Source organism: Anguilla rostrata, chromosome 2 (genome assembly GCF_018555375.3).
Source record: "Anguilla rostrata isolate EN2019 chromosome 2, ASM1855537v3, whole genome shotgun sequence".
NCBI classification, from domain to species: domain Eukaryota; kingdom Metazoa; phylum Chordata; class Actinopteri; order Anguilliformes; family Anguillidae; genus Anguilla; species Anguilla rostrata.
In genome coordinates, this window is record NC_057934.1 from 72,197,351 (window position 1) to 72,222,572 (window position 25,222).

General features: G+C 38.7%; 5 protein-coding genes across 7 annotated transcripts in view; 3 read left to right on the forward strand and 2 right to left on the reverse strand.

Annotated features, from left to right (window-relative positions):
• LOC135249384 (zinc finger protein 665-like) overlaps positions 1-25,222 on the reverse strand; it is a 78,796-nt gene that overhangs the window by 4,826 nt on the left and 48,748 nt on the right. The window lies entirely within an intron of this gene.
• LOC135249548 (gastrula zinc finger protein XlCGF62.1-like) lies at positions 608-4,967 on the reverse strand. The gene is given in 3 exon segments (XM_064325158.1): positions 608-1,013; positions 1,015-1,313; positions 4,895-4,967. Coding segments are annotated over 3 exon segments (744 nt in total). The 3' UTR covers positions 608-641.
• Positions 3,939-16,951, forward strand: LOC135249373 (zinc finger protein 665-like). 2 transcript variants are annotated; one of them, XM_064324942.1, is made up of 3 exons: positions 3,939-5,650; positions 6,081-6,308; positions 13,773-16,951. In XM_064324942.1, the coding sequence occupies exons 1-3, from the start codon at positions 5,540-5,542 to the stop codon at positions 15,543-15,545; spliced, it is 2,112 nt and encodes a 703-aa protein (XP_064181012.1). In that variant the 5' UTR covers positions 3,939-5,539; the 3' UTR covers positions 15,546-16,951. The 2 variants fall into 2 exon arrangements, with proteins under 2 accessions (XP_064181012.1, XP_064181011.1); XM_064324941.1 differs by lacking the exon at positions 13,773-16,951 and having other exon boundaries at positions 5,523-5,650; positions 6,081-8,510.
• Positions 10,448-11,538, forward strand: LOC135249440 (zinc finger protein 300-like). Its single transcript, XM_064325092.1, is given in 2 exon segments — positions 10,448-10,772; positions 10,775-11,538. Coding segments are annotated over 2 exon segments (588 nt in total). The 3' UTR covers positions 11,038-11,538.
• LOC135249549 (zinc finger protein 260-like) lies at positions 18,560-24,683 on the forward strand. The gene is made up of 2 exons (XM_064325159.1): positions 18,560-18,728; positions 22,479-24,683. Exon 2 carries the CDS (start codon positions 22,512-22,514, stop codon positions 24,681-24,683), a length of 2,172 nt encoding a protein of 723 aa, XP_064181229.1. The 5' UTR covers positions 18,560-18,728; positions 22,479-22,511.

Consider the following 25,222-nt stretch of genomic DNA (forward strand, 5'->3'; position numbering starts at 1 on the left):
TGGTTATTTAACATATTTGCAAGGCTTCATTAATGTCCAGTAACAGAACAGAGCATTTGCCAGCATCAGCTGAAGTAAGTATTATAAGTGACCCTGACAAGATGTGTTTCACTACAATGTGGTTTATGAGAACCTGATTGAAATTTTTCAACACATTATTGTTTTCCAACATCTCTAACAGCAGTCTGCAAACAGCTTTCTTCAGGATTTTGGAAATGAACAAAGCTTTGGGTAGGCCTGAATTGATGTAGGAGTAATGATTCAGACTGGGCTTTTAACGAGGCTGGGTATAAGCTTATTTGAAGTAAACTGGAACACAGCCATCAGAAAGAGAGCCATTAACAACAGTTCAGGCCAATAATACCCATGAACTTAAAGGAGGGATGTGGTTAACGCATCTACAGGACTGGATGCTGATGCTGATTTCACAGAGGATACATTTCCATACGTGAACAGGAAATCTAAACCCTGAGGTGCATACAAGTTATTTAAAATGAAAGTCATTTTAGACAGACAGCATTATCAAAACTACAGTTACGCAAAAGTATTGGGACAGTGACACAATTTTTTTGTTTTGGCGCATTACTCCAGCAGACTGAATCTGAAATAAAACAATAAATATTAGTTGAAAGTGCAGACTGTCAGGATTTAAATCCATATTGGGTGATCTGTGTGAGAAGTAAAATCCTTTTTATACACTTCTCACGCTGTGTACACTTGAAAGGCTTTTCTCCTGTATGAATTCTCTGGTGGCTGTTTAAATGAGTTACAGTGGTAAAGCACTTCCCACACTGGGTACAATTGTATGGTTTTACACCTGTATGAATTATCTGGTGGCTATTTAAACTATATATTGAGGAAAAACATTTCTCACACTGTGCACACTTGCATGGCTTCTCACCTGTGTGAATTCTCAGGTGGAGACTTAAATGACACATTTGGGAAAAGCACTTCCCACAATGAGTACACTTGTAGGGCTTTTCAGCTGTATGAATTGTCAAGTGTGTATATATTTATATAAGCTTTTGTATTTATATAAGCTTTTGTATTAAAACACTTCTCACATTGTGTACATTTGTATGGCTTTTCACCTGTATGAATTCTTCAGTGGCAATTTAATAGATACTTTGTGGACAAGCACTTCCCACAATGTGTACACTGGTAAGGCTTCTCACCAGTATGAATTCTCTGGTGTACACTTAAATCAGATATTGATTTAAAACATTTTTCACACTCTGTACAGTTGTATGACTTTTCATCTGTATGAATCCTCAGGTGGCGATTTAACTCGTATATTGTGGACAATGAGTACACTGGTAAGGCCTCTCACCTGTATTAGTTCTCAGATGGCGATTTAAATTAGATGTACAGGATGAGCACTTCCCACAATGAATACATTTGTTTGGCTTTTCACCAGTATGAATTCTCTGGTGTGTATTTAAAGAAGATTTTGTTTCAAAGCACCTCTCACACTCTGTACATTTGGGCGGCTTCTCATCTTTATGAATTACCAGGTGGCAATTTAAATTAGATTTGGTAGTAAAACATTTCTCACACTGTGTATATTTGAATGGCGTTTGACCTGTATGAATTTTACCTTCATTTGAATGAAAGATTTTCAAAAGGCTTGGTTTTTATGTAATGTAAAATGTAATGTTTTTATTTGATTGAATTACCATGGGTTCAATTATCACATTTGTTCTGTGACAATTTATATGGTTGTTGCTACTGTTTGCACTTTTCTGGACAAATCTGGTCAGATTATTTTCACTGTTCATATCACAGTGATCATTTAAGTCTCCACAATGGGTCAGTAGGCCATAAGGTTCCTTCTTTTTTTACAGTTTGGGCTTGGCTGTCCTGCACATTGCCCTGATTCAGTCTGGTCTTTGTGCCCAACTCCATTCATCACAGTATTCATGAGATCACTCACTAAAATTTCACTGGTTTCAATCCTATCAAATTTAATATGAACACATTTAAAATCCTTCAAGTCACTGATATGTTCTGCCTTCAGGTAATCCCCAGTGTGGTGAGTGATCTCATGAATACTGGTGTTGAGCACAAAGACCAGAGTGGACTGTGGCAATATGCGGAAGAGCCAAGCCCAAATTGTAAAAAGGAAGAAGCTCATGATCTGCTAACCCAATGTGAGGACTTAAACCATGACTATGACATAAACAGTGAAAATAATCTAAGCAGAATCATCCAGATAAGTACAAACACTAGAAGAAAACATAAACCGTCAGAGAACTAATGTGATAATTGAACCCATAATTAATTCAAGTAAAAACCCAAGCCTCTGTGCATAGAAATGAAGGTGGATTTCATACTGGTGGAAAGCCATACAATTGTACACGGTGTGAGAAATATTTTACTACCAAATCTGTTTTAGGTATACATCTGAGAATTCATACAGGTGAAAAGCCATACAAGTGTACACAATGTGAGAAGAGTTTTAATACAAAATCTCATTTAAATGCACACCAGAGAATTCATAAAGGTGAAAAACCCTACACATTTATTCATTGTGAGAAGTGCTTTTCCCGAGTGTGTAATTTAAGATGCCACCTAAGAATTAATTTAAGGGAAACGCCCTAAACATCTCAACACTGTGATGAGTGCTTTTCCGCAATTTAACGTGCTAACATGGAATTCATAGAGGTGAAAAGCCACGCAATTGTATTTATTGTGCAACATGCTTTTTAGTAGCCATCTGAGAATTTATTCAGATGAAAATCTTTCATAACAAGTGTTTGACTGTTTTTTGAAAATGTCATTTTAATTCATGTAAATGTAAATTTCTTGTGGACTGAAGCGTGATATTTTGTGATTATGAAATTGACAGCAGGGTAAGTTGTTTGAAAGAATGTACAGTAAAACAATATGAAATCTGTTTGGATATTCTGTGAAAAGAAACATGGTTTTGTGTATTGTAAACTTGTTTTCTGAAAATGAACTTGTCAGTACTGGCTTTTCCAGTGCTTTTACTGTCAATGGTAGGAGTTGTAATTGTGCTTGTCAATTAAAGCTGATTTTTTAGACCTGACAGTATGTTTTGTCTGATATATCAGTTGAGGATGTTTGTATTACTCTTTATTTTCCAACATTGCACATGAATTGCACTGTCAATATGCCCTCTCTGACAGACATTGCACATGCCCTGGTCAAAATAGCTCTGATGTTCTCTGTCTAACGAGACTTCAGTTTTTGGTAACGTTTATGTGTTTGAAGATTAAATTCCGTATTTATGACAGGCTTGGGGATGACACGTTTTCATGATTAAATGGGAGCATTTTTCATTAGCTACAGCGAGCGTGTTTTTCCTATTGATTTTGATTCTGTCCAGCTCCTGTATTTATGTTATATTGAATGTAATTATTCATGATTTCTATTCTAGATTAACTCAGGCTGTGGGTGGGTATATCTGGAACTGTCCAGGACTGGGTTTCCTCTTACCTGTCTAACAGAAAATCTGAGTCCCCTTTGGTGAGTTTGATTCGTCATCAGGTCTGCTGATGTACAGGGTGCCCCAGGGATCAATTCTTGGTCCAATTTTGTTCTCATTACATATGTTTCCCCAAGAACATATAATTAGCAGTTTCAGTAGTATTTCTTGTCATTGCTGTGCAAACATCTGTGACCTGATTTAAATCCAATTGAGCATGTATTTCACTTTCTGAAGAGGAGACTGAGGACAGATCCCCCAGAAACAGGGATAAAATGATGGGTTTAAATTGGGTTTTAGACTTGATGCAGTAATTGCATTTAAGGGCTATGCAACCAAGTAGTGGACTTTCACTAAATTTAATTTCATTGTTGCCATAATTTTTGGGGGGCGCAATGTGCTGGTGACATTTTTTGAGTTCAATATGACAAGTCGACTTGAATTCTAACTTTTATTGTGAAATGTACCGCTTTCGCGCTTACCGGAAAACCTCTTGCCTTATTGTGGCATCTGGTCTGCCTGCCTTCACACTCCAGCTTCCGTAGATTCACTGTGGTCATCTCAGTTATATCATACGCTTTTTTGTACGGTTTCAACCCGCACGGGATCGTCCGCCGCCGAAAGTTACGTTATTGTGTAATTTGCAATAAATGAAACGACTGATTGAGATAAGTAATGGAGTCATGAACAAATAAGGGTACGTTTTCTTTCGTATCATCTAGCTAATGCTTTAATAGTTGTCAGTCTTGTTTACTCGTTTCTAGTCGGGTTACTTTTATTTAATTGATTTTAACATAGCGCCATATATAGGCTCTTTTTTGATAATGTGGCACTAGCTGCTAAAACGTACACGAATGCTGAATTATCTCCAGGGTTTGAAAACCTCGTAGGCTACGGGTGCAACGTTAATTCTCAACTAGACGGTGAGTAAGATTAGGCCTACTATGAGTTAAAGATGTCGCGAAATAACGTTTCCTACCTCAGAGGACCCTTCAGTCAATTAATTCGTGGAACATAATGACATTCTAGAATTATGAACCGGGTTTTATGACATGTAGCCAATTTTTCTTTCCGGAATATTGTAGAATACAATTAAGTCAATTAATTAATTTTCGGCGAAGTAGCGAAAAGTTATAGGAATATATGACCGTAGCCTACTATATTTGGGAGTCCATTACTCTGGATTTGTCCGAAATCAGTCCACACTTTCTGGTGAAAAGCAATGTCCCGGTCACATGGGCGTTGCTAGACCCCTTTTACTGGGGCACGTGCCCCAGTATTGATCTGCTGTGCCCCAGTAAAATCTCATGTTAGAGTTTTAACAGGCTCCTATATTTGGAAGTGGATTAATGTAGATTGATAATAACGGGAAAAGAATTATTTTTTTTCTAATCCACAATATCAAAGCAACGCAGTTTAACCCAAAATACAAGCTGAGGGGCGCACCTTGGGGTCCTGGTCCGTACACTGTGGCGCGCACATTACTGTCCGTGCACGGCAGTGTGCATGTGGTAGGCATTCAAGAAAAAAAAGTGTGATTTGAGTAATGGGTGACCTGTGCCCCAGTAGAGCTTTATGTCTAGCAATGCCCCTGCCCGGCCATATGCATACGGAATATGAAGTTGATTTAGGCTACTGTGAAGAATCTGAAGATTCTGAAGTGAATAGCACATAAACCTTTATTGACTCTATACCAGTGGTCCCCAACCCTGTTCCTGGTGGTCCACTGTCCTGTTGGTTTTCACTCCGACTCACGCTAGAGATCTTGTTGGGCTGCTGTTTCGTAGAATCAGGTCTACCAAATTAGGGTTGAGATGAAAAACTACAGGGCGGTAAATCTCTAGGAATGGGGTCGGGAACCACTGTCCTGTATATTGTTACAATTCATTCTTTGTCATTTGTAATGTTACTGTCCTCTTTTTCAGACATGTTCTATAAGTCAGGCCCATGGAATTTGTTAGGGACAGCTTATTTCATGTTTTGCTTACATTGATACTGATGATGTCAGTCAGTTGAAAATAATTAAATTCAAGGCAACTCCACAACCCAAGACAGCAATGTGAACGGATTGAAGGAAATTGTCGTTTGGCCATGGCCAGTCCAGTCTTCAGGCTGCTGTGCAAGATCTTGTGTTCTGCTGGTTTCTTCTGTTTTATCTTGCAGGAGGGTTTATTTTCTCATGGGGGCGACATAGCTCAGGAGGTAAGAGCGGTTGTCTGGCAGTCGGAGGGTTGCCGGTTTGATCCTCGCCCTGGGCGTGTCGAAGTGTCCCTGAACAAGACACCTAACCCCTAATTGCTCTGGTGAATGAGAGGCATCAATTGTAAAGCGCTTTGGATAAAAGCGCTATATAAATGCAGCCCATTTACCATTTCACTGAAAGCTGAAACAAACACAAATGCAAACGTGTTCTGTGGCACTTGAGCAAAGGCTTCCTTCCACTCTGCAATAAAGAACACACAAAGGGGCAGTTGACATTAGCACTTGGTATCACCCAGGGGAAGAGGAAGCGTTCCCCCCACCTTGTCATGTAAAAGCATCTTCTGTGGTCAGTCAGGCATCTGCAGGACTGCAGAGTGTGCAGTAGGACTTGCTGTATTAAGGCTGAATCCCTTCCCCTGTTTCTCTCCAGGAGCTGCACTTCTGCACACCTTTGAGCAGCAGTATGATGCAGCCAGGAGTCTGTCTGAGACAGGATACTAAGACAACACTACCAGAGCTTACTGAGCAGCACAGGATCAGACAGAAAGAAGAGGAGCTCAGTGGACTGGAGATTTTCCACATGGCAGAGTCAGAGACAGAGTGTGCTGCAGCAGGACTCAACACACTGGAGCCAGAGTGTGTTACAGCACACAGTGGGGTCAGTGATGTACACCGCACACACACATCACTGATTAAAACAGAAACTGATCTGGGCTCCACCCACACTGGGGATCTTAAGACAGAGAACCTAGATGGTACAGAGCTGGGATATGTAACCCATCTGCATCCTGACCAAATCAAAACAGAGACTGATGATAGAGGATGCCTTAAGGCAGAACACAGCTGTGACTTGCAGGATTTTACTGGGGTTAATGTTAAATCTGCTCACATCAAGTGTGAATCCAATGAAAACTTAGTGAGTGATCCCATGAATTCTGTGATGAATGGAGCTGGTCTTGATCATATAGACAAGATTGAATCATGGCAATGTGCAGGAAAACCGAACACAAACTGTAAAAAAGAAGAAATTTGTGATCATTTGACCCAATGTGGGGACTTAAGCATAAAAAATGAGAATGATCAGACCAGAATTGTCCAGAAATGTATAGGCGGCAGCAACAAACACATGCATTGTCAGAGAACAAATGTGATATATGAACCCATGATAATTAATTCAAGTAAGGAACCAAGACTTTTGAATTTTTTTCAAAAGAAGTCCATTCAAAGAAATAAAGGTGAAATTCATCCAGGTGAAAAGTCAAACAAGTGTACACAATGTTCAAAGTGTTTTAATACCAAATCTGGTCTAAAAAAACATTTGAGAATTCATATAGGTGACAAACCGTACAAATGTGCTCAGTGTGGGAAGTGTTTTCCCCAGATATCTCATTTAAGTAACCACCAGAGAATTCATACAGGTGAAAAGCCGTACAAATGTATTCACTGTGGGAAGTGCTTTTCCCAAATATCTAATTTAAGTAGCCACCTCCGAATTCATACGGGTGAAAAGCCCTACAAATGCCATCAGTGTGGGATGTGTTTTTCCCAACAAAATGTGTTGAATTCCCACAAAATGATCCATACAGGTGAAAGCCCCTATACATGTCCTCAGTGTGGGAAGTGTTTTTCCAGAATATCTCATTTAAATAGCCACCAGAGAATTCATACAGGCGAAAAGCCTTACAAATGTTCTCATTGTGGGAAGGGCTTTTCCACAATATCTCATTTAAATATCCACCAGAGAATTCATACAGGAGAAAAGCCTTACAAATGTACTCAGTGTGGGAAGTGTTTTTCCCAAACAAGTGCTTTAAATCGCCACAAGATTATTCACTCAGGTGAAAAGCCATACAAATGTATTCAATGTGCAAAGTCTTTTTCCCAAACAAGTGCTTTAAATCGCCACATGATGATACATACAGGTGAAAAGCTGTACAAGTGTACTCAGTGTGGGAAAGGTTTCAATACAAAATCTAATTTTAATATCCATCAGCGTGTTCATATGGATGAAAAGCCGTACTTTTGTATGCAGTGTGGCAAGTGTTTTAATACACAATATACTTTAGATGTACACCTGAGAATGCATGCAGATCAGCAGCCCTACAAGTGTACACAGTGTGGGAAGTGTTTTTATAGAAAATATAGTTTTACTTGCCACCAGAGAATTCATACATCTCTCAAGCCCTACAGATGTCTTCAGTGTGGGAAGTGTTTTTCCAAAATATCTAATTTAAAACTCCACCTGAGAAGTCATACAGGTGAAAAGCCCTATACATGTCTGAAATGTGAGAAGAGTTTCTCCAGACAATGTTACTTAAAAAGCCACCTGAGAAGTCATACAGGTGAAAAGCCATACAAGTGTACACAGTGTGGGAAGTGTTTTTGTTCAAAATCTTATTTAAATGTCCACCAGAGAATTCATTCAGGTGGAAAGCCCTATAAGTGTACACAGTGTGGGAACTGTTATTTAACCAAATCTAACTTAGAATTCCACCAGAAAAGTCATTCAGATGAGACTACCTACCCGTGTACACAGTGTGGTAAATGCTTTTTCAAATTAAGTCATTTAAGTTGCCATCAGAGAATTCATACTGGTGAAAAGCTGTACAAGTGTACACAATGTGAAAAGTGTTTTATTCGAGAATCTACATTAGCTACACACCTAAGAATTCATACAGGTAAAAAGCCCTACAAGTGCACACAGTGTGGGAAGTGTTTCGGTTCAAAATCCTATTTAAATGTACACCAGAGCATTCATAAAGATGAAAAGCCATACAAGTGTACACAATGTGGGAAGTGTTACTTAACTAAATCTAACTTAAAATTCCACCAGAAAATTCATTCAGGTGAGGATTCCTAAATTTACATCGCCACCAGTGACTTGAAAAGATGCTCAAGTATGTATTTCTAGTGACCACCAGACAGTACAGGTGAAAAGCCAGACCAATTATCATTGTATGATGTATTTTATGTAAGAAGAACACCTGATAATCTATTCAAAAATTCCTTCATGTTTCAGACACACATCTGAAATGCATACAAATAAACATTGGAAGCCCTTATTGGGAGGTTTGTCAGTATTGCAGTATTTAAATCTGGACATTTTCAAAAAATACCTTCTTATCAGCACCCTGCTATAGCATCCCCAGTCCTCAAATAAAACTTTGTATTTTGGCCATATTCCAGTAAGTTTTCAAGTGTAAATTTGCCCTTGTGATTTTTTTTTTTAACCTGGTGCCTGTATCACGAAGCAGGATTATGTACTTGGCTGGATAACTGTACCGAGTGTCCGATTCACTGGACACAGTGAATCCACGAAAAAGCTTTAGCAGTCTGAAGCCAACCAGAATAGACCGCAACAAGAAGGTGACTTCCAGGAATGTCCAAGATCGTGAAATTTCACAATAAAAGTTAGAATTCACGTTCTCATGATATGTTGTAGTTTTGAACACAAAAAACCATCTACGCAAAGACTCCTGCATGATTAAAGCATGGTGTGGTTATTTAACATATTTGCAAGGCTTCATTAATGTCCAGTAACAGAACAGAGCACTTGCCAGCATCAGCTGAAATATTATAAGTGACCCTGACAAGATTTCACTACGCTGTGGTTTACGAGAACCTGATTGAAATTTTTCAACACATTATTGTTTTCCAAAGTCGGAGGGTTGCTTGTTCGATCTTCGTCCTGGGCGTGTTGAAGTGTCCCTGAGCAAGACACCTAACCCCTCACTGCTCAGGTGAATGAGAGGCATCAATTGTAAAGCGTTTTGGATAAAAGCGCTATATGAATGCAGTCCATTTACCACATATGATTTGGCATGTTTTATGCCGGATGCCCTTCCTGACGCAACCCTCCTGTTTATCTGTGCTTGGGACCGGCACTGAGAATGCGCTGGCTTACCTTACGCATCCCCAGTGGCTACTGGGTTTTTGGGGCATTGGCCGGGATACAAACCTGGGTCGCCGGTGTGGCAGGTGGGAGCTCTACCACCGGGCCACCAATGCTCCATCGTGAGACCACAGTGATTCACCATTAAAAAAAACCGCATGAATCCACACAGCTGTAAATAAACCCATGATTAAAGGGGTTAACTGTAAATAAACAAAAATAATCAAACAGCAAAGGATATGAGTTCATACAGATATTTTCATGTCATAATGGACTTGGTACATGCACATTCACAATGTAAAATGATTTCATATACACTTCATATATAACATTGAAAAATAAAGAGTAAAACAAAAATCCTAAACTGATGTACCAGATAAAACATACTTTCTAAAGTCTAATAATCAATTTCAGCTGACATGAACAATAATGTTGCTACATTGGCAGCAAAAGACCTGAAAATGCTAGTATTGTCCAGGTAATTTTCAGAATACAACTTTGCAATACAAATCACTATGTTTTTCTCTACAAGTATGTGTAGTTTTCACATCGTTTATTAAAAAAAAATGTTTAAACAATTAACTTCAACTTAAGAATCACAAAATGTCACCCTTTAAACTTGAAGGAATAATAAATCAGTATTCACATTTTTAAAGAAGAAAAGAAGATTTTAATACAAAATCAAATTTAGATGTACATGTAAGAATTCATACAGGTGAAAAACCCTACAAGTGTATACAATTTGCAAAGTGCTTTCGTACAAAATCTGATTTAAATATACACCAGAGAATTCATACTGGTGTAAAGAGTGTGGGAAGTGCTCACTTTCTCATTTAAATACTCATAAAATAATTAATACCGGTGAAAAGCCTTACGAATGTGTAACGTGTGAGAAATGTTTTAACATGAAATTGAATATAAATAAACACCAGAGAATTCATACAGGTGAAAAGCCATATAATTGTACAGAATGTGAGAAGAGTTTTAATACAATATCTGATTTAAATAAACACCAGACAGTTCATACAGGTGAAAAACCCGACAAAAGTATTCATTGTGAGAAGTGTTTTTCCCAAATGCATCTTTTAAGAAACCACCTGAGAATTCACATGGGTGAGGTGCCTTACAAGTGCACACATTGTGGGAAATGTTTTACTACAGAATATAATTTACATACACATGTGAGAATTAATACAGGTGAGAAGCCATACAAGTGTACACAATGTGAGAAGTGTTTAATAGAAAGTCTGATTTAAATACACACCTGAGAATTCATACAGGTGAGAAGCTTTACCAGTGTACACATTGTGGGAGGGGCTTGTCTACAATGTATCAATTAATTTGCCACTGGAATATTCATACAGGTGAAAAGCCATACAAGTGTACACAATGTGAGAACAGTTTTAATACAAAATCTCATTTAAATGCACACCAGAGAATTCATACAGGTGAAAAACCATACACATTTATTCATTGTGAGAAGTGCTTTTCCTGAGTGTGTAATTTAAGATGCCACCTAAGAATTAATTTAAGGGAAACGCCCTAAACATCTCAACACTGTGGTGAGTGCTTTTCCACAATTTAACGTGCTAACATGGAATTCATAGAGGTGAAAAGCCACGCAATTGTATTCATTGTGCAACATGCTTTTTAGTAGCCATCTGAGAATTTATTCAGATGAAAATCTTTCATAACAAGTGTTTGACTGTTTTTTGAAAATGTCATTTTAATTCCATGTAAATGTAAAATTTCTTGTGGACTGAAGCGTGATATTTTGTAATTATGAAATTGACAGCAGAGTAAATTGTTTGAAAGAATGTACAGTAAAACAATATGAAATCTGTTTGGATATTCTGTGAAAAGAAACATGGTTTTATGTATTGTAAACTTGTTTTCTGAAAATGAACTTGTCAGTACTGGCTTTTCCAGTGCTTTTACTGTCAATGGTAGGAGTTGTAATTGTGCTTGTCAATTAAAGCTGATTTTTTAGACCTGACAGTATGTTTTGTCTGATATATCGGTTGAGGATGTTTGTATTACTCTTTATTTTCCAACATTGCACATGAATTGCACTGTCAATATGCCCTCTCTGACAGACATTGCACATGCCCTGGTCAAAATAGCTCTGATGTTCTCTGTCTAACGAGACTTCAGTTTTTGGTAACGTTTATGTGTTTGAAGATTAAATTCTGTATTTATGACAGGCTTGGGGATGACACGTTTTGATGATTAAATGGGAGCATTTTTCATTAGCTACAGCGAGCGTGTTTTTCCTATTGATTTTGATTCTGTCCAGCTCCTGTATTTACATTATATTGAATGTAATTATTCATGATTTCTATTCTAGATTAGCTCAGGCTGAGGGTGGGTATATCTGGAACTGTCTAGGACTGGGTTTCCTCTTACCTGTCTAACAGAAAATCTGAATCCCCTTTGGTGAGTTTGAGTCGTCATCAGGTCTGCTGATGTACAGGGTGCCCCAGGGATCAATTCTTGGTCCAATTTTGTTCTCATTACATATGTTTCCCCAAGAACATATAATTAGCAGTTTCAGTAGTATTTCTTGTCATTGCTGTGCAAACATCTGTGACCTGATTTAAATCCAATTTAGCATGTATTTCACTTTCTGAAGAGGAGACTGAGGACAGATCCCCCAGAAACAGGGATAAAATGATGGGTTTAAATTGGGTTTTAGACTTGATCTTGTAATTGCATTTAAGGACTATGCAACCAAGTAGTGGACTTTCACTAAATTTAATTTCATTGTTGCCATAATTTTTGGGGGGCGCAATGTGCTGATGACATTTTTTGAGTTCAATATGACAAGTCGACGTGAATTCTAACTTTTATTGTGAAATGTACCGCTTTCGCGCTTACCGGAAAACCTCTTGCCTTATTGTGGCATCTGGTCTGCCTGCCTTCACACTCCAGCTTCCGTAGATTCACTGTGGTCATCTCAGTTATATCATACGCTTTTTTGTACGGTTTCAATCCGCACGGGATCGTCCGCCGCCGAAAGTTACGTTATTGTGTAATTTGCAATAAATGAAACGACTGATTGAGATAAGTAATGGAGTCATGAACAAATAAGGGTACGTTTTCTTTCGTATCATCTAGCTAATGCTTTAATAGTTGTCAGTCTTGTTTACTCGTTTCTAGTCGGGTTACTTTTATTTAATTCATTTTAACATAGCGCCATATATAGGCTCTTTTTTGATAATGTGGCACTAGTTGCTAAAACGTACACGAATGCTGAATTATCTCCAGGGTTTGAAAACCTCGTAGGCTACGGGTGCAACGTTAATTCTCAACTAGACGGTGAGTAAGTTTAGGCCTACTATGAGTTAAAGATGTCGCGAAATAACGTTTGCTACCTCAGAGGACCCTTCAGTCAATTAATTCGTGGAACATAATGACATTCTAGAAATATGAACCGGGTTGTATGACATGTAGCCAATTTTTCTTTCCGGAATATTGTAGAATACCGTTAAGTCAATTAATTAATTTTCGGCGAAGTAGCGAAAAGTTATAGGAATATATGACCGTAGCCTACTATATTTGGGAGTCCATTACTCTGGATTTGTCCGAAATCAGTCCACACTTTCTGGTGAAAAGCAATGTCCCGGTCACATGTGCGTTGCTAGACCCCTTTTACTGGGGCACGTGCTGACTTGCACAGCAGCCTGAAGACTCCAGTCTTCAGGCTGCTGTGCAAGATCTTGCGTTCTGCTGGTTTCTTCTGTTTTATCTTGCAGGAGGGTTTATTTTCTCATGGGGGCGACATAGCTCAGGAGGTAAGAGCGGTTTTCTGGCAGTCGGAGGGTTGCCGGTTCGATCCTCGCCCTGAGCGTTTCGAAGTGTCCTTGAGCAAGACACCTAACCCCTAATTGCTCTGGTGAATGAGAGGCATCAATTTTAAAGCGCTTTGGATAAAAGCGCTATATAAATGCAGCCCATTTACCATTTCACTGAGGAAGAAAGCTGAAACAAACACAAATGCAAACGTGTTCTGTGGCACTTCAGCAAAGGCTTCCTTCCACTCTGCAATAAAGAACACACAAAGGGGCAGTTGACATTAGCACTTGGTATCACCCAGGGGAAGAGGAAGCGTTCCCCCCACCTTGTCATGTAAAAGCATCTTCTGTGGTCAGTCAGGCATCTGCAGGACTACAGAGTGTGCAGTAGGACTTGCTGTATTAAGGCTAAATCCCTTCCCCTGTTTCTCTCCAGGAGCTGCACTTCTGCACACCTTTGAGCAGCAGTATGATGCAGGCAGGAGTCTGTCTGAGACGGGACACTGAGACAACACTACCAGAGCTCACTGAGCAGCACAGGATCAGACAGAAAGAAGAGGAGCTCAGTGGACTGGAGATTGTCCACATGGCAGAGTCAGAGACAGAGTGTGCTGCAGCAGGACTCAACACACTGGAGCCGGAGTGTGTTACAGCACACAGTGGGGTCAGTGATGTACACCGCACACACACATCACTGATTAAAACAGAAACTGATCTGGGCTCCACCCACACTGGGGATCTTAAGACAGAGAACCTAGATGGTACAGAGCTGGGATATGTAACCCATTTGCATCCTGACCAAATCAAAACAGAGACTGATGATAGAGGATGCCTTAAGGCAGAACACAGCTGTGACTTGCAGGATTTTACTGGGGTTAATGTTAAATCTGCTCACATCAAGTGTGAATCCAATGAAAACTTAGTGAGTGATCCTATGAATTCTGTGATGAATGGAGCTGGTCTTGATCAGATAGACAAGATTGAATCATGGCAATGTGCAGGAAAACCGAACACAAACTGTAAAAAAGAAGAAATTTGTGATCATTTGACCCAATGTGGGGACTTAAATCATCACTTTAGCATAAAAAATGAGAATGATCAGACCAGAATTGTCCAGAAATGTATAGGCGGTAGCAACAAACACATGCATTGTCAGAGAACAAATGTGATATATGAACCCATGATAATTAATTCAAGTAAGGAACCAAGACTTTTGAATTTTTTTCAAAAGAAGTCCATTCAAAGAAATAAAGGTGAAATTCATCCAGGTGAAAAGCCAAACAAGTGTACACAATGTTCGAAGTGTTTTAATACCAAATCTGGTCTAAAAAAACATTTAAGAATTCATATAGGTGACAAACCGTACAAATGTACTCAGTGTGGGAAGTGTTTTCCCCAGATATCTCATTTAAGTAACCACCGGAGAATTCATACAGGTGAAAAGCCCTACAAATGTATTCACTGTGGGAAGTGCTTTTCCCAAATATCTAATTTAAATAGCCACCTCCGAATTCATACAGGTGAAAAGCCCTACAAATGCCATCAGTGTGGGATGTGTTTTTCCCAACAAAATGTGTTGAATTCCCACAAAATGATCCATACAGGTGAAAGCCCCTATACATGTCCTCAGTGTGGGAAGTGTTTTTCCAGAATATCTCATTTAAATAGCCACCAGAGAATTCATACAGGTGAAAAGCCTTACAAATGTTCTCATTGTGGGAAGTGTTTTTCCAGAATATCTCATTTAAATAGCCACCAGAGCATTCATACAGGTGAAAAGCCTTACAAATGTTCTCATTGTGGGAAGGGCTTTTCCACAATATCTCATTTAAATATCCACCAGAGAATTCATACAGGAGAAAAGCCTTACAAATGTACTCAGTGTGGGAAGGGCTTTTCCCAAACAAGTGCTTTAAATCGCCACAAGATTATTCACTCAGGTGAAAAGCCATACAAATGTATTCAATGTGCAAAGTCTTTTTCCCAGACAAGTGCTTTAAATCGCCACATGATGATACATACAGGTGAAAAGCTGTACAAGTGTACTCAGTGTGGGAAAGGTTTCAATACAAAATCTAATTTTAATATCCATCAGCGTGTTCATATGGATGAAATGCCGTACTTTTGTATGCAGTGTGGCAAGTGTTTTAATACACAATATACTTTAGATGTACACCTGAGAATGCATGCAGATCAGCAGCCCTACTAGTGTACACAGTGTGGGAAGTGTTTTTCCAAAATATCTAATTTAAAACTCCACCAGAGAATTCATACAGGTGAAAAGCCCTATAAATGTCTGAAATGTGAGAAGAGTTTCTCCAGACAATGTTACTTAAAAAGCCACCTGAGAAGTCATACAGGTGAAAAGCCATACAAGTGTACACAGTGTGGGAAGTGTTTTTGTTCAAAATCTTATTTAAATGTCCACCAGAGAATTCATTCAGGTGGAAAGCCCTATAATTGTACACAGTGTTGGAACTGTTATTTAACCAAATCTAACTTAGAATTCCACCAGAAAAGTCATTCAGATGAGACTACCTACCCGTGTTCACAGTGTGGTAAATGCTTTTTCAAATTAAGTCATTTAAGTTGCCATCAGAGAATTCATACTGGTGAAAAGCTGTACAAGTGTACACAATGTGAAAAGTGTTTTATTCGAAAATCTACATTAGCTACACACCTAAGAATTAATACAGGTAAAAAGCCCTACAAGTGCACACAGTGTGGGAAGTGTTTCGGTTCAAAATCCTATTTAAATGTATACCAGAGCATTCATAAAGATGAAAAGCCATACAAGTGTACACAATGTGGGAAGTGTTACTTAACTAAATCTAACTTAAAATTCCGCCAGAAAATTCATTCAGGTGAGGATTCCTAAATGTGTACATTGTGCGAAGTCATTTAAATCGCCACCAGTGACTTGAAAAGATGCTCAAGTATGTGTTTCTTGTGACCACCAGACAGTACAGGTGAAAAGCCAGACCAATTATCATTGTATGATGTATTTTATGAAAGAAGAACACCTGATAATTTATTCAAAAATTCCTTCATTATTCAGACACACATCTGAAATGCATACAAATAAAGAGCCCTTCACATTGGAAGCCCTTATTGGGAGGTTTGTCAGTATTGCAGCATTTAAATCTGGACATTTTCAAAAAATACCTTCTTATCAGCGGCAGAATGACTGTGGCAAACTGGGATCCCATTTTGATTTAATTCATTATTCTTTCGAAAACGTTATTTCCCTTTAAGTCCGAAGGCTGATATTTTGTGATGATAACATTGACATCAATGTAATTGTTTGAAAGAAACTGTAAAAACTGGATATACCATAGAATGAAAACATGGTAATATGTATTGAAAAACTCTGTTCTGAAAATGATCTTGGCAGTACTGGCCTTTTCAGTTCTTCTAATGTGAATGTTAAGGTTCTTTTGCTGCAAAAGTGTATGTTGGCTAAAGCTGATAATTTTACTTCAGACAGTATGTTTTATCTGTTTATCTTTGTTTCACTCTTTATTTTCAATATTGTATGTGAATTACGTATGACATTGTGAATGTATAACAAGGCTGTACTGTATAAAATTCTGTATAAACTCTCATGTCCCTTCACTTTGTCAGTGTTTTCTCCTTTATTACCCCTGTTTTGTAAATGTAGTTTAATTCTTGTTGCACATAGCTCACCATACTAATTGTGCAGAAAACAAACTTGACTCATGGTGAGTGAAATGGTTTAATAATTTTCAACATTTTCAAAATTTTTAACCTATGAATGTATTCATGTACACTCACCGGCCACTTCATTAGGTACAACTGTTCAACTGCAAACTGCACCCGTTAACGCAAATATCTAATCGGCCAATCACGTGGCAGCAACTCAATGCATTTAGGCATGTAGATATGGTCAAGACGATCTGCCAAAGTTCAAACCAAGCATCAGAATGGGGAAGAAAGGTGATTTAAGTGACTTTGAACGTGGCATGGTTGTCGGTGCCAGACGGGCTGGTTTTGAGTATTTCAGAAACTGCTGATTAACTGGGATTTTCACGCACAACCATCTTTAGGGTTTACAGAGAATGGTTCGAAAAAGAGAAAATATCCAGTGAGCAGCAGTTCTCTGGGCAAAAATGCCTTGTTGATGGCAGAGGTCAGAGGAGAATGGCCAGACTGGTTTGAGCTGATAGAATGGCAACAGTAACTCAAATAACATCTCGTTACAACCAAGATATGCAGAAGAGCATCTCTGAACGCACACCACGTCAAACCTTGAAGCAGATGCGCTACAGCAGCAGAAGGCCACACCGGGTGCTACTCCTGTCACCTAATGATGTGGCCGGTGTGTGTATATCTCAGTAGACCGGGGTTAAGATATGACACAAGTCATCTTTTTTTGTGGCTGTTACATTCACACTATTCAGCAGCTAGAGGTCTCATTGAGCTATTATTTAGTAGAATCAGGTGTACCGAATTAGGGTTGAAGTGAAAACCTACAGCATGGTCGTTCTCCAGGAGCAAGGTTGGGTAGCACCGATATACAGTATATGTTTGCCCAGGAGCAGGGATGTCAAACTGAATACCAAGGGGGCTGCAGTGTCCACGGGTTATTGTGGTTTAGTTTCAATCAGATGCCAATTAAGGACTTTGGAACAAGGTATGTGGATTCCTTAGCCAATCAATGACTTGAATGAACCACTGGTGCCACAAACATCTTAAAAACTAGCAGACACTGCAGCCTTCCAGCACTGGAGCTTGACACCTGTGGTCTGGGTGAGAGCAGGAGACAGAAGGCCAGTTGCTGGGCAACCACTTTCTGTGCTTTTCACTTCTTCACATTAATATTTTACCAGATGTTTTGTAGTCTTGTTATTGTGACTTTGTTAGTTTAATTGGTTTTTGTTGTTTTGATGGTTCGGGGCAGTGGTTCTTAACCTCAATCCTGGGGGCCCCACTGTGTAGGCTATGCTGGTTTTTATTCCTACCACATTGCAATCCCAGGATTTTAACAAGCTCCCAAAGACATGCAGGTAGCCTAATTGGAGACTAAATTGACCAAATCACAGATTATAGTAAAAAAAATAGCTGACTGAAGTGATCTGTATTGAAGAAGGTTTGCAAATATGCTAAAATTGAAATATTATCATCGCGTGATAACGCACTGATAACGTTTCTCTTGGTTCAATACTGCAAAATAACGAGAAAATTCGTAGCTTTTATTTTGAAATGCCCCGCTCTCATGGCTACCTGAAGTGGGTAGTCAGCGCTGGGTCATGTTGTTTTCGTGAATTTTGGCGGTTCAGTTAACATCTACCTTCACATGAGGTTAGTTGTTCAGAATGACATCAAGTTAAGCAAGACTGATTTAAAGTGAAAGAATCGTAAACGAATAGGGGTAAGTTATTTCATAATATCGATACGGTCAATTTCCATTCGGTGAACGCAAGGCAGAACGTAGCACACTGTGATGTATGTTTGGAGGGGCATGTCAGTTATGGAATGGCGAAGTCACCATGTGTACCGTGTATGCAAGACAAAGGGATTTGCACGCAACTGCATTTTAGCGATTTCTTACACTCGAAGGAAACTCGATCAGTGGGCTCGAAGTTCGTTAGCAATCTTTGCATAGCAGAAAAGACAATACTGCGGCCAAGTAATTTAAGTACCGGAAAAATCAATTTGTTTGCAATGCTCTGCATGGCGTCATGTTCGGATTTGGGAATAGGGAACTAAAACTAACTGGTTTGCCTTTATTATTTCAGTTGTTCGCAGTAGGATATGGTTGCGTCCAAATAGTCTTTTTTGCTTAGGAAGGTTCCTAACTGAGTGAAATAACCCGGAAGTATTTAAGTGGCAGACATAAGAGCTGGTCGAATCCTCTAAAAGTTAAGGAAAGGTGCTTCGATGCTTCCTTTCTTATCTCCTTTAGCATAGGGCACACTGGACCGTCCTTTACGAAAGGAAAGGAGAGAATGCCGTCCCACAATTCCTTGCGGCAGCAACATTTAAAGCGACGCACCATTCGGCCATTCACGAAAACAAACGATCAACATGTCTGAGTTGTGTGGTGGTTCTTAAGCTATTATATGCATAGGCTTTTAATCAGATCAATCAGCATATTAACCATAACAGAAGTCTGTCTTTCAAGAAAAAGGGATAGGAAACGTTTTTAGACCTATGGTGTTTTTAATTCAACATGTTTGAAACTTGAGTGATGATATTTGTAGGCCTAACATGTTATGCCTATCTTGCATTAAATTTAACAGTTATTTTCATACAATCATACTAATTGGGAGTCATGTTGATAAATATGAGTGGACAGGAGGGTGAGCGTGAGCAACCATTCTTAATGTGACAACCATTTTGTTTCACGTTTGTGACTGGTAGTCTGTATTCCTTTTTTTATGTCAATTCCAACCTTGGTAATGAAGTAATATGTTTCACCGGGTTGTGTACTTTTATATAGCCTGCATGGAACAACACGGTAAGAACGCACGGGGCAAAGTATCTAAAATGCGCTTTTTGTAGTCCATCTTCAGAACATTGTAGTTCCACCAGGGCAGACTCACGTCAAAAACATCCGCCGTCGCATAATTACATAGCCTAGTGTAAGTGCAGTCGGATTCTCTTAGCACCGCGGTTGTCTTTTCCTAAAGTCCTTTTGAATTCACCATCACATCTTTCCTTGACCTCATGACGTTTTCCATCGAGGTCAAGGAAAATTGGTTAGGAAAAGACAGGCCTAGGACGTTTTTTTTTTTTTTTTTTTTTTTGACTATTCGTACTGCAGCTTAAGGCCACTTAAAGGGGAATTAAACACAAAACTGGTCAATGGATGTTAGATGTTAACGGATATACAGCTTTGCTTATGACGATGCTATATGTAATATGTATTCTTATGCTCGCCCATGTTTTGATTGCTGCTGTTTTAGGTGCTGAACGCTGAAACAGTATAAGAACTAGAAGGGAAACGTGGTCACGTGGTTCAATACCGTCCTATTCAATACGATACTTACGCATGTGGCACCACCGCAAGATGGCTGCCACGGCCCGGAAACAGAATTATATGATGAGGCTGCCGTGCGTATTTCCAATGGGAGAAATTCAACAAACTTGCTCATGCGCGAATTAGACGCCAAAAGGTCACATTGAGGTATTAAATAGAAACAGGCAATAACATTATACATTTTTCCTGGAGCAAAAACTTTTTTTGGCTGAACAGAACAGAGAAAATTATGACCAAGCCAGTATTCTGATTTCGTTGACTAGGCGGACAGATTTCTGATTGTTCGAGAACAAATGCTATGAGATTTTAAACAGGGTCTTGGGGGGGTCGTCATAAACTGGACTTGGCAACTTGGAAATCAGAGTAAAACCCATCCATTGCAACTTTTTTTACTTTCAGTACATTATAACTGTCGTACGGCTGAAACTAGGCTGAAATTGCCAAATAATTTAGGCTGAACCCCATTGGTCTTGCGATTTTATTTCCTCTCAGACTAACAAAGCTGAAATGAAGACAATGCAAATCTGCACGTTCTGAGGCACTGCAGAAAGGGGGTTCTTCTGCTCTGCAAGAAGAAAACATTAAAAAGTACACAGAAATTGGCGGTTGAAGTGCAAACTATTTTCAAAATTGACCCGAGACTATTTTGTTTGTGATCAGTGTTTTTTAGATTTTTTTATACACACATAGACACAAATGACAAATCCAAACAAACCAAAAACACTACAGAACCAACGATATAACTACAGACGTCATTAATTATTACTACCATTAGGTAGCTTTGCATCAGGTAGCTCATGACATAAGTAAACTTTTCTCATGTTGGTATATAGGGACTGTTAAAAAAAGAAAAACAAAAACATTTATAAAGTAGGCTTAACTGAAAGACAATCCCTGATCTTTGTAGAGATTTCTGCCCGGCCTGCACTGTTGAGGGCTTAGATATAGGCTATTTAGATGTGCAGTGCACTCTACATTCACGATATATTGTTTGGAAAGTACCCAGTATTTCTTCAACACTATGTCTGGATGTATCCAGCATTGCAAGAGTTTTTTTTAATTAATTAATTAATTTATTTATTAATTTATTTATTTATTTATTTATTTATTTATTTATTTATTTATTTCGCATATGTGAAGCCCACCAGGAGCAGTCTGCGCTGAGCCAATGTGAAATTATGAGAAGAGTCATCATTTAGCAGGCATGGGCAGTCATCTGGACTGAATTAGACCACTGCTGTTGCAGACATTCTTATCCAGAGCGACTTACACAACATTTTTACAAAGCATTTACATCCAATTATACAGCTGGATATATAGTGAAGCAATGCAGATTAAGTACCTTGCTCAAGGATACAACAGCAGTGGGAATCGACCTTTAGATTACAAGACCAACTCCTTACCCATTATAATACACATTATATGTACTAATTTACATAGTATTGGACAGACATGACCCCAGGATGCTTGGACAACTTAACATTCCCAAAACGTGTGTAGAAAGCAACATGGCAAACAGCATTGCCCTGACATACAGTACAATGTGGAGAAGTAATCAGTTTCATTTTGAACCATCTATATGGTGTGGCATATGCCTTGTGTGTTAATTTACAGTGAATGAGCTGGTGTGATAGATTCCGAGATGCTTAATTCAGATTCGACCAGCTTTTTGTCCAGTCTGGTGTGGCTCCAGTACTTGCAAGTTCCTTCTCCCATATCAAGTCTGCAGGCAATTTCTTGCAAGTTGCCTCTAGAAGAGACATGTATATATGTGTTACCAGAGTGTTTATTAGGATCTAGCCAGTCTGCCATTGGATGTTTTGGTAATGGCACATTCAACGGAACACCGTGTGCTTTCATTGCTTATTTCAATCTCAAGTATTAACCTGGTAGGTCAAAAGTATACTTGATCTCAGAAAATGCACACATGGCATTCTCATTGTAAATATCACTTCATGAAAAAATTGACCTGAGACTTGATATCACCCTGGGAGGGTGGAAGGGTTTCCTCCATCATTGTTATGCACCTTGTGACCCCCTATGGTCAATCAGGCATCAGCAGGACAGCAGAGTGTAAAAAAAATGCTGCAGTAGGGCCTGCTTGATTAAGGATAAATCCCTTTCCCTGTTTCCCTCCAGGAGCTGCACTTCTGCACACCTTTGAGCAGCAGTATGATGCAGGCAGGAGTCTGTCTGAGACAGGACACTGAGACAGCACTACCAGAGCTGACTGAGCAGCACAGGATCAGACAGAAAGAAGAGAAACTCAGTGGACTGGAGTCTATCCACATGGCAGAATCAAAGACAGAGTGTGCTGCACCAGGACTCAACACACTGGAGTCAGTGTGTGTTACAACACGCAGTGTGGTCAGTAATGTACACCATACATACACATCACTGATAAAAACAGAAACTGATCTGGGCTCCCCCCACACTGGGGGTCTTATTAAGACTGAGACCCTAGACATTGCAGAGCTGCTATGTATAAGCCATCTGCATTCGGACAAGATTAAAACAGAGTCTGTTGATGGTGGATATGTTAAGGTAGAACACATCAGTGAATTACAGGACATTAAATATGTTCATTTTAAATCAGATCAAATGAAGTATGAATCCAGTGAATGTTTGGTGAGTGACATCATGAATACTGTGATGAATGGAGCTGCTGTTGGTCACAAAGACCAGACTGAATCAGGGCAATGTGCAGGAGAGCCAAACCAAGACTGTAAAAATGAAGAAATTCATCATCTGCTGACCCAATGTGGGGATTTAGATCATAACTGTGACATAAACAATGAGAATACTCAGCCCAGAATTGTCCGACAGAAAAGCACAAACAGTCATATTGATATCCAGGGAACAAATGTGATAAATAAACCAATGATAATTAATTCAAGTAAAAACCCAAGCCTATTGACTTTTTTTCATAAGACGACAATTCAGAGAAATCAAAGAAAAGTTAATATGAGTGAAAAGCGGTACAGGTGTACACGGTGTGAAAAGTGTTTTTCACAGAAAAGTACTTTAAATTCCCACATAAGGATTCATACAGGTGAAAAGCCCTACAAATGTACTGAGTGTGAAAAGTGTTTTTCACAGAAAAGTACTTTAAATTCCCACGTGAGGAGGATTCATACAGGTGAAAAGCCGTACAAATGTACACAGTGTGAGAAGGGTTTTCATTCCAAATCTGATTTAAATAGACACATGAGAAATCATACAGGTGAAAAACCCTACAAATGTACTGAGTGTGGGAAGGGTTTTTCCCGAATGTTTAATTTAAATCGTCACCAGAGTATTCATACAGCACCCATGATTAACTCAAGAAAACATCCAGACCAATTGAGTTTCTTTCAAAAAAAGACTATTCGCAGAAGTAAAAGTGAAATGAATACCAGTGAAAAGCCATACAGGTGTACACAGTGTGAGAAGTGTTTTTCACAAAAAAGTGACTTAAAAATCCACATAATGATTCATACAGGTGAAAAACCCTACAAATGTACTGAGTGTGGGAAGTGTTTTTCCCGAATTACTGTTTTAAATTACCACAAGATGATTCATTCAGATCAAAAGCCATACAAATGTACTCAGTGTGGGAAGTGTTTTATACAGAAAAAAGCTTTAAATCGACACAAGATAATTCATACAGGTGAAAAGCCATACAGGTGTGCACGGTGTGAGAAGTGTTTTTCACAGAAAAGTGACTTAAATATCCACATAATGATTCATACAGGTGATAAACCCTACGAATGTACTGAGTGTGGGAAGTGTTTTTCCCGAATTACTGTTTTAAATTACCACAAGATGATTCATTCAGGTCAAAAACCATACAAATGTACTCAGTGTGGGAAGTGTTTTATACTGAAAAAAGCTTTAAATCGGCACAAGGTGATTCATACAGTTGAAAAACGCTACAGATGTACACAGTGTGATAAGTGTTTTAATTCCAAACCTCTTTTAAATACACATATGAGAATTCATTCAGGTGAAAAGCCCTACAAATGTATTCAGTGTGACAAGTGTTTCTATGCTAAATCTAATTTAAATACACATATGAGAATTCATACAGATGAAAAGCCCTACAAATGTACCAAGTGTTGGAAGGGTTTTTTCCGAATATTTAATTTAAATCGCCACCTGAGTATTCATACGGCAGCCATGAAAATGAATTCAAGTGAAAGCCTAATGAATTTCTTTCAAAAGAACACAATTCAACAAAACAGAAGTGAAATTAATACAGGTGAAAAGCCGTACAAATGTACTCAGTGTGGGAAGTCTTTTTCTCGGAAAAGTGCTTTAAATAGCCACAAGAGTATTCATTTAGGTCAAAAGACCTACAATTAGTGTAATCGGTGTTGGAGATGTTTTAATATAAAATACAAGTTTAATATTAATGAGCGTACAGATTAAAAGCCCTAATCTGTATGCTGTTCAGTGTGAGAACAGGTGTTTAGACTAATGGAATTTTCTGGTGTTGAACTAAACATACTGGAATTTGCTATTTGGGCTCACATACGATTTTTTACATCACTTTGATATATATATATATATATATATGTATATATATATACACACACACACACATATATACATAAACACATACACATACATTCACTTGGGCTTTTATGCTAAAATATCCACCAGTAAAAACATTTTAGTGAAAAAACATGCAGCTTTTCTACAGGCTAAAGGGACATTTCCACAGAGTTTTCTTACATAAGCACGACTATAGGGCACTGACTCCTCAAATATGAATATGAGGTTGAGGAAATTTGCACTTGTAATGAATTAATTTTTTTAATCTTGCAACTGCAGTTTTAGAGCAAACCTTTCCTGTTGTATAGTAGCACAGTGTATGCTTCTCTTTGCTGATCGTATTCTAG

What these genes read in the sequence shown, in the direction of transcription:
- LOC135249373 (XM_064324941.1), top strand. Translation starts at nt 5,540, where the DNA reads ATGGCCAGTCCAGTCTTCAGGCTGCTGTGCAAGATCTTGTGTTCTGCT. An exon ending in GGGGCGACATAGCTCAGGAG is followed by an intron (nt 5,651 to 6,080) that starts GTAAGAGCGGTT and finishes GTTTCTCTCCAG; the next exon opens with GAGCTGCACTTCTGCACACC.
- LOC135249549 (XM_064325159.1), top strand. Translation starts at nt 22,512, where the DNA reads ATGATGCAGGCAGGAGTCTGTCTGAGACAGGACACTGAGACAGCACTA.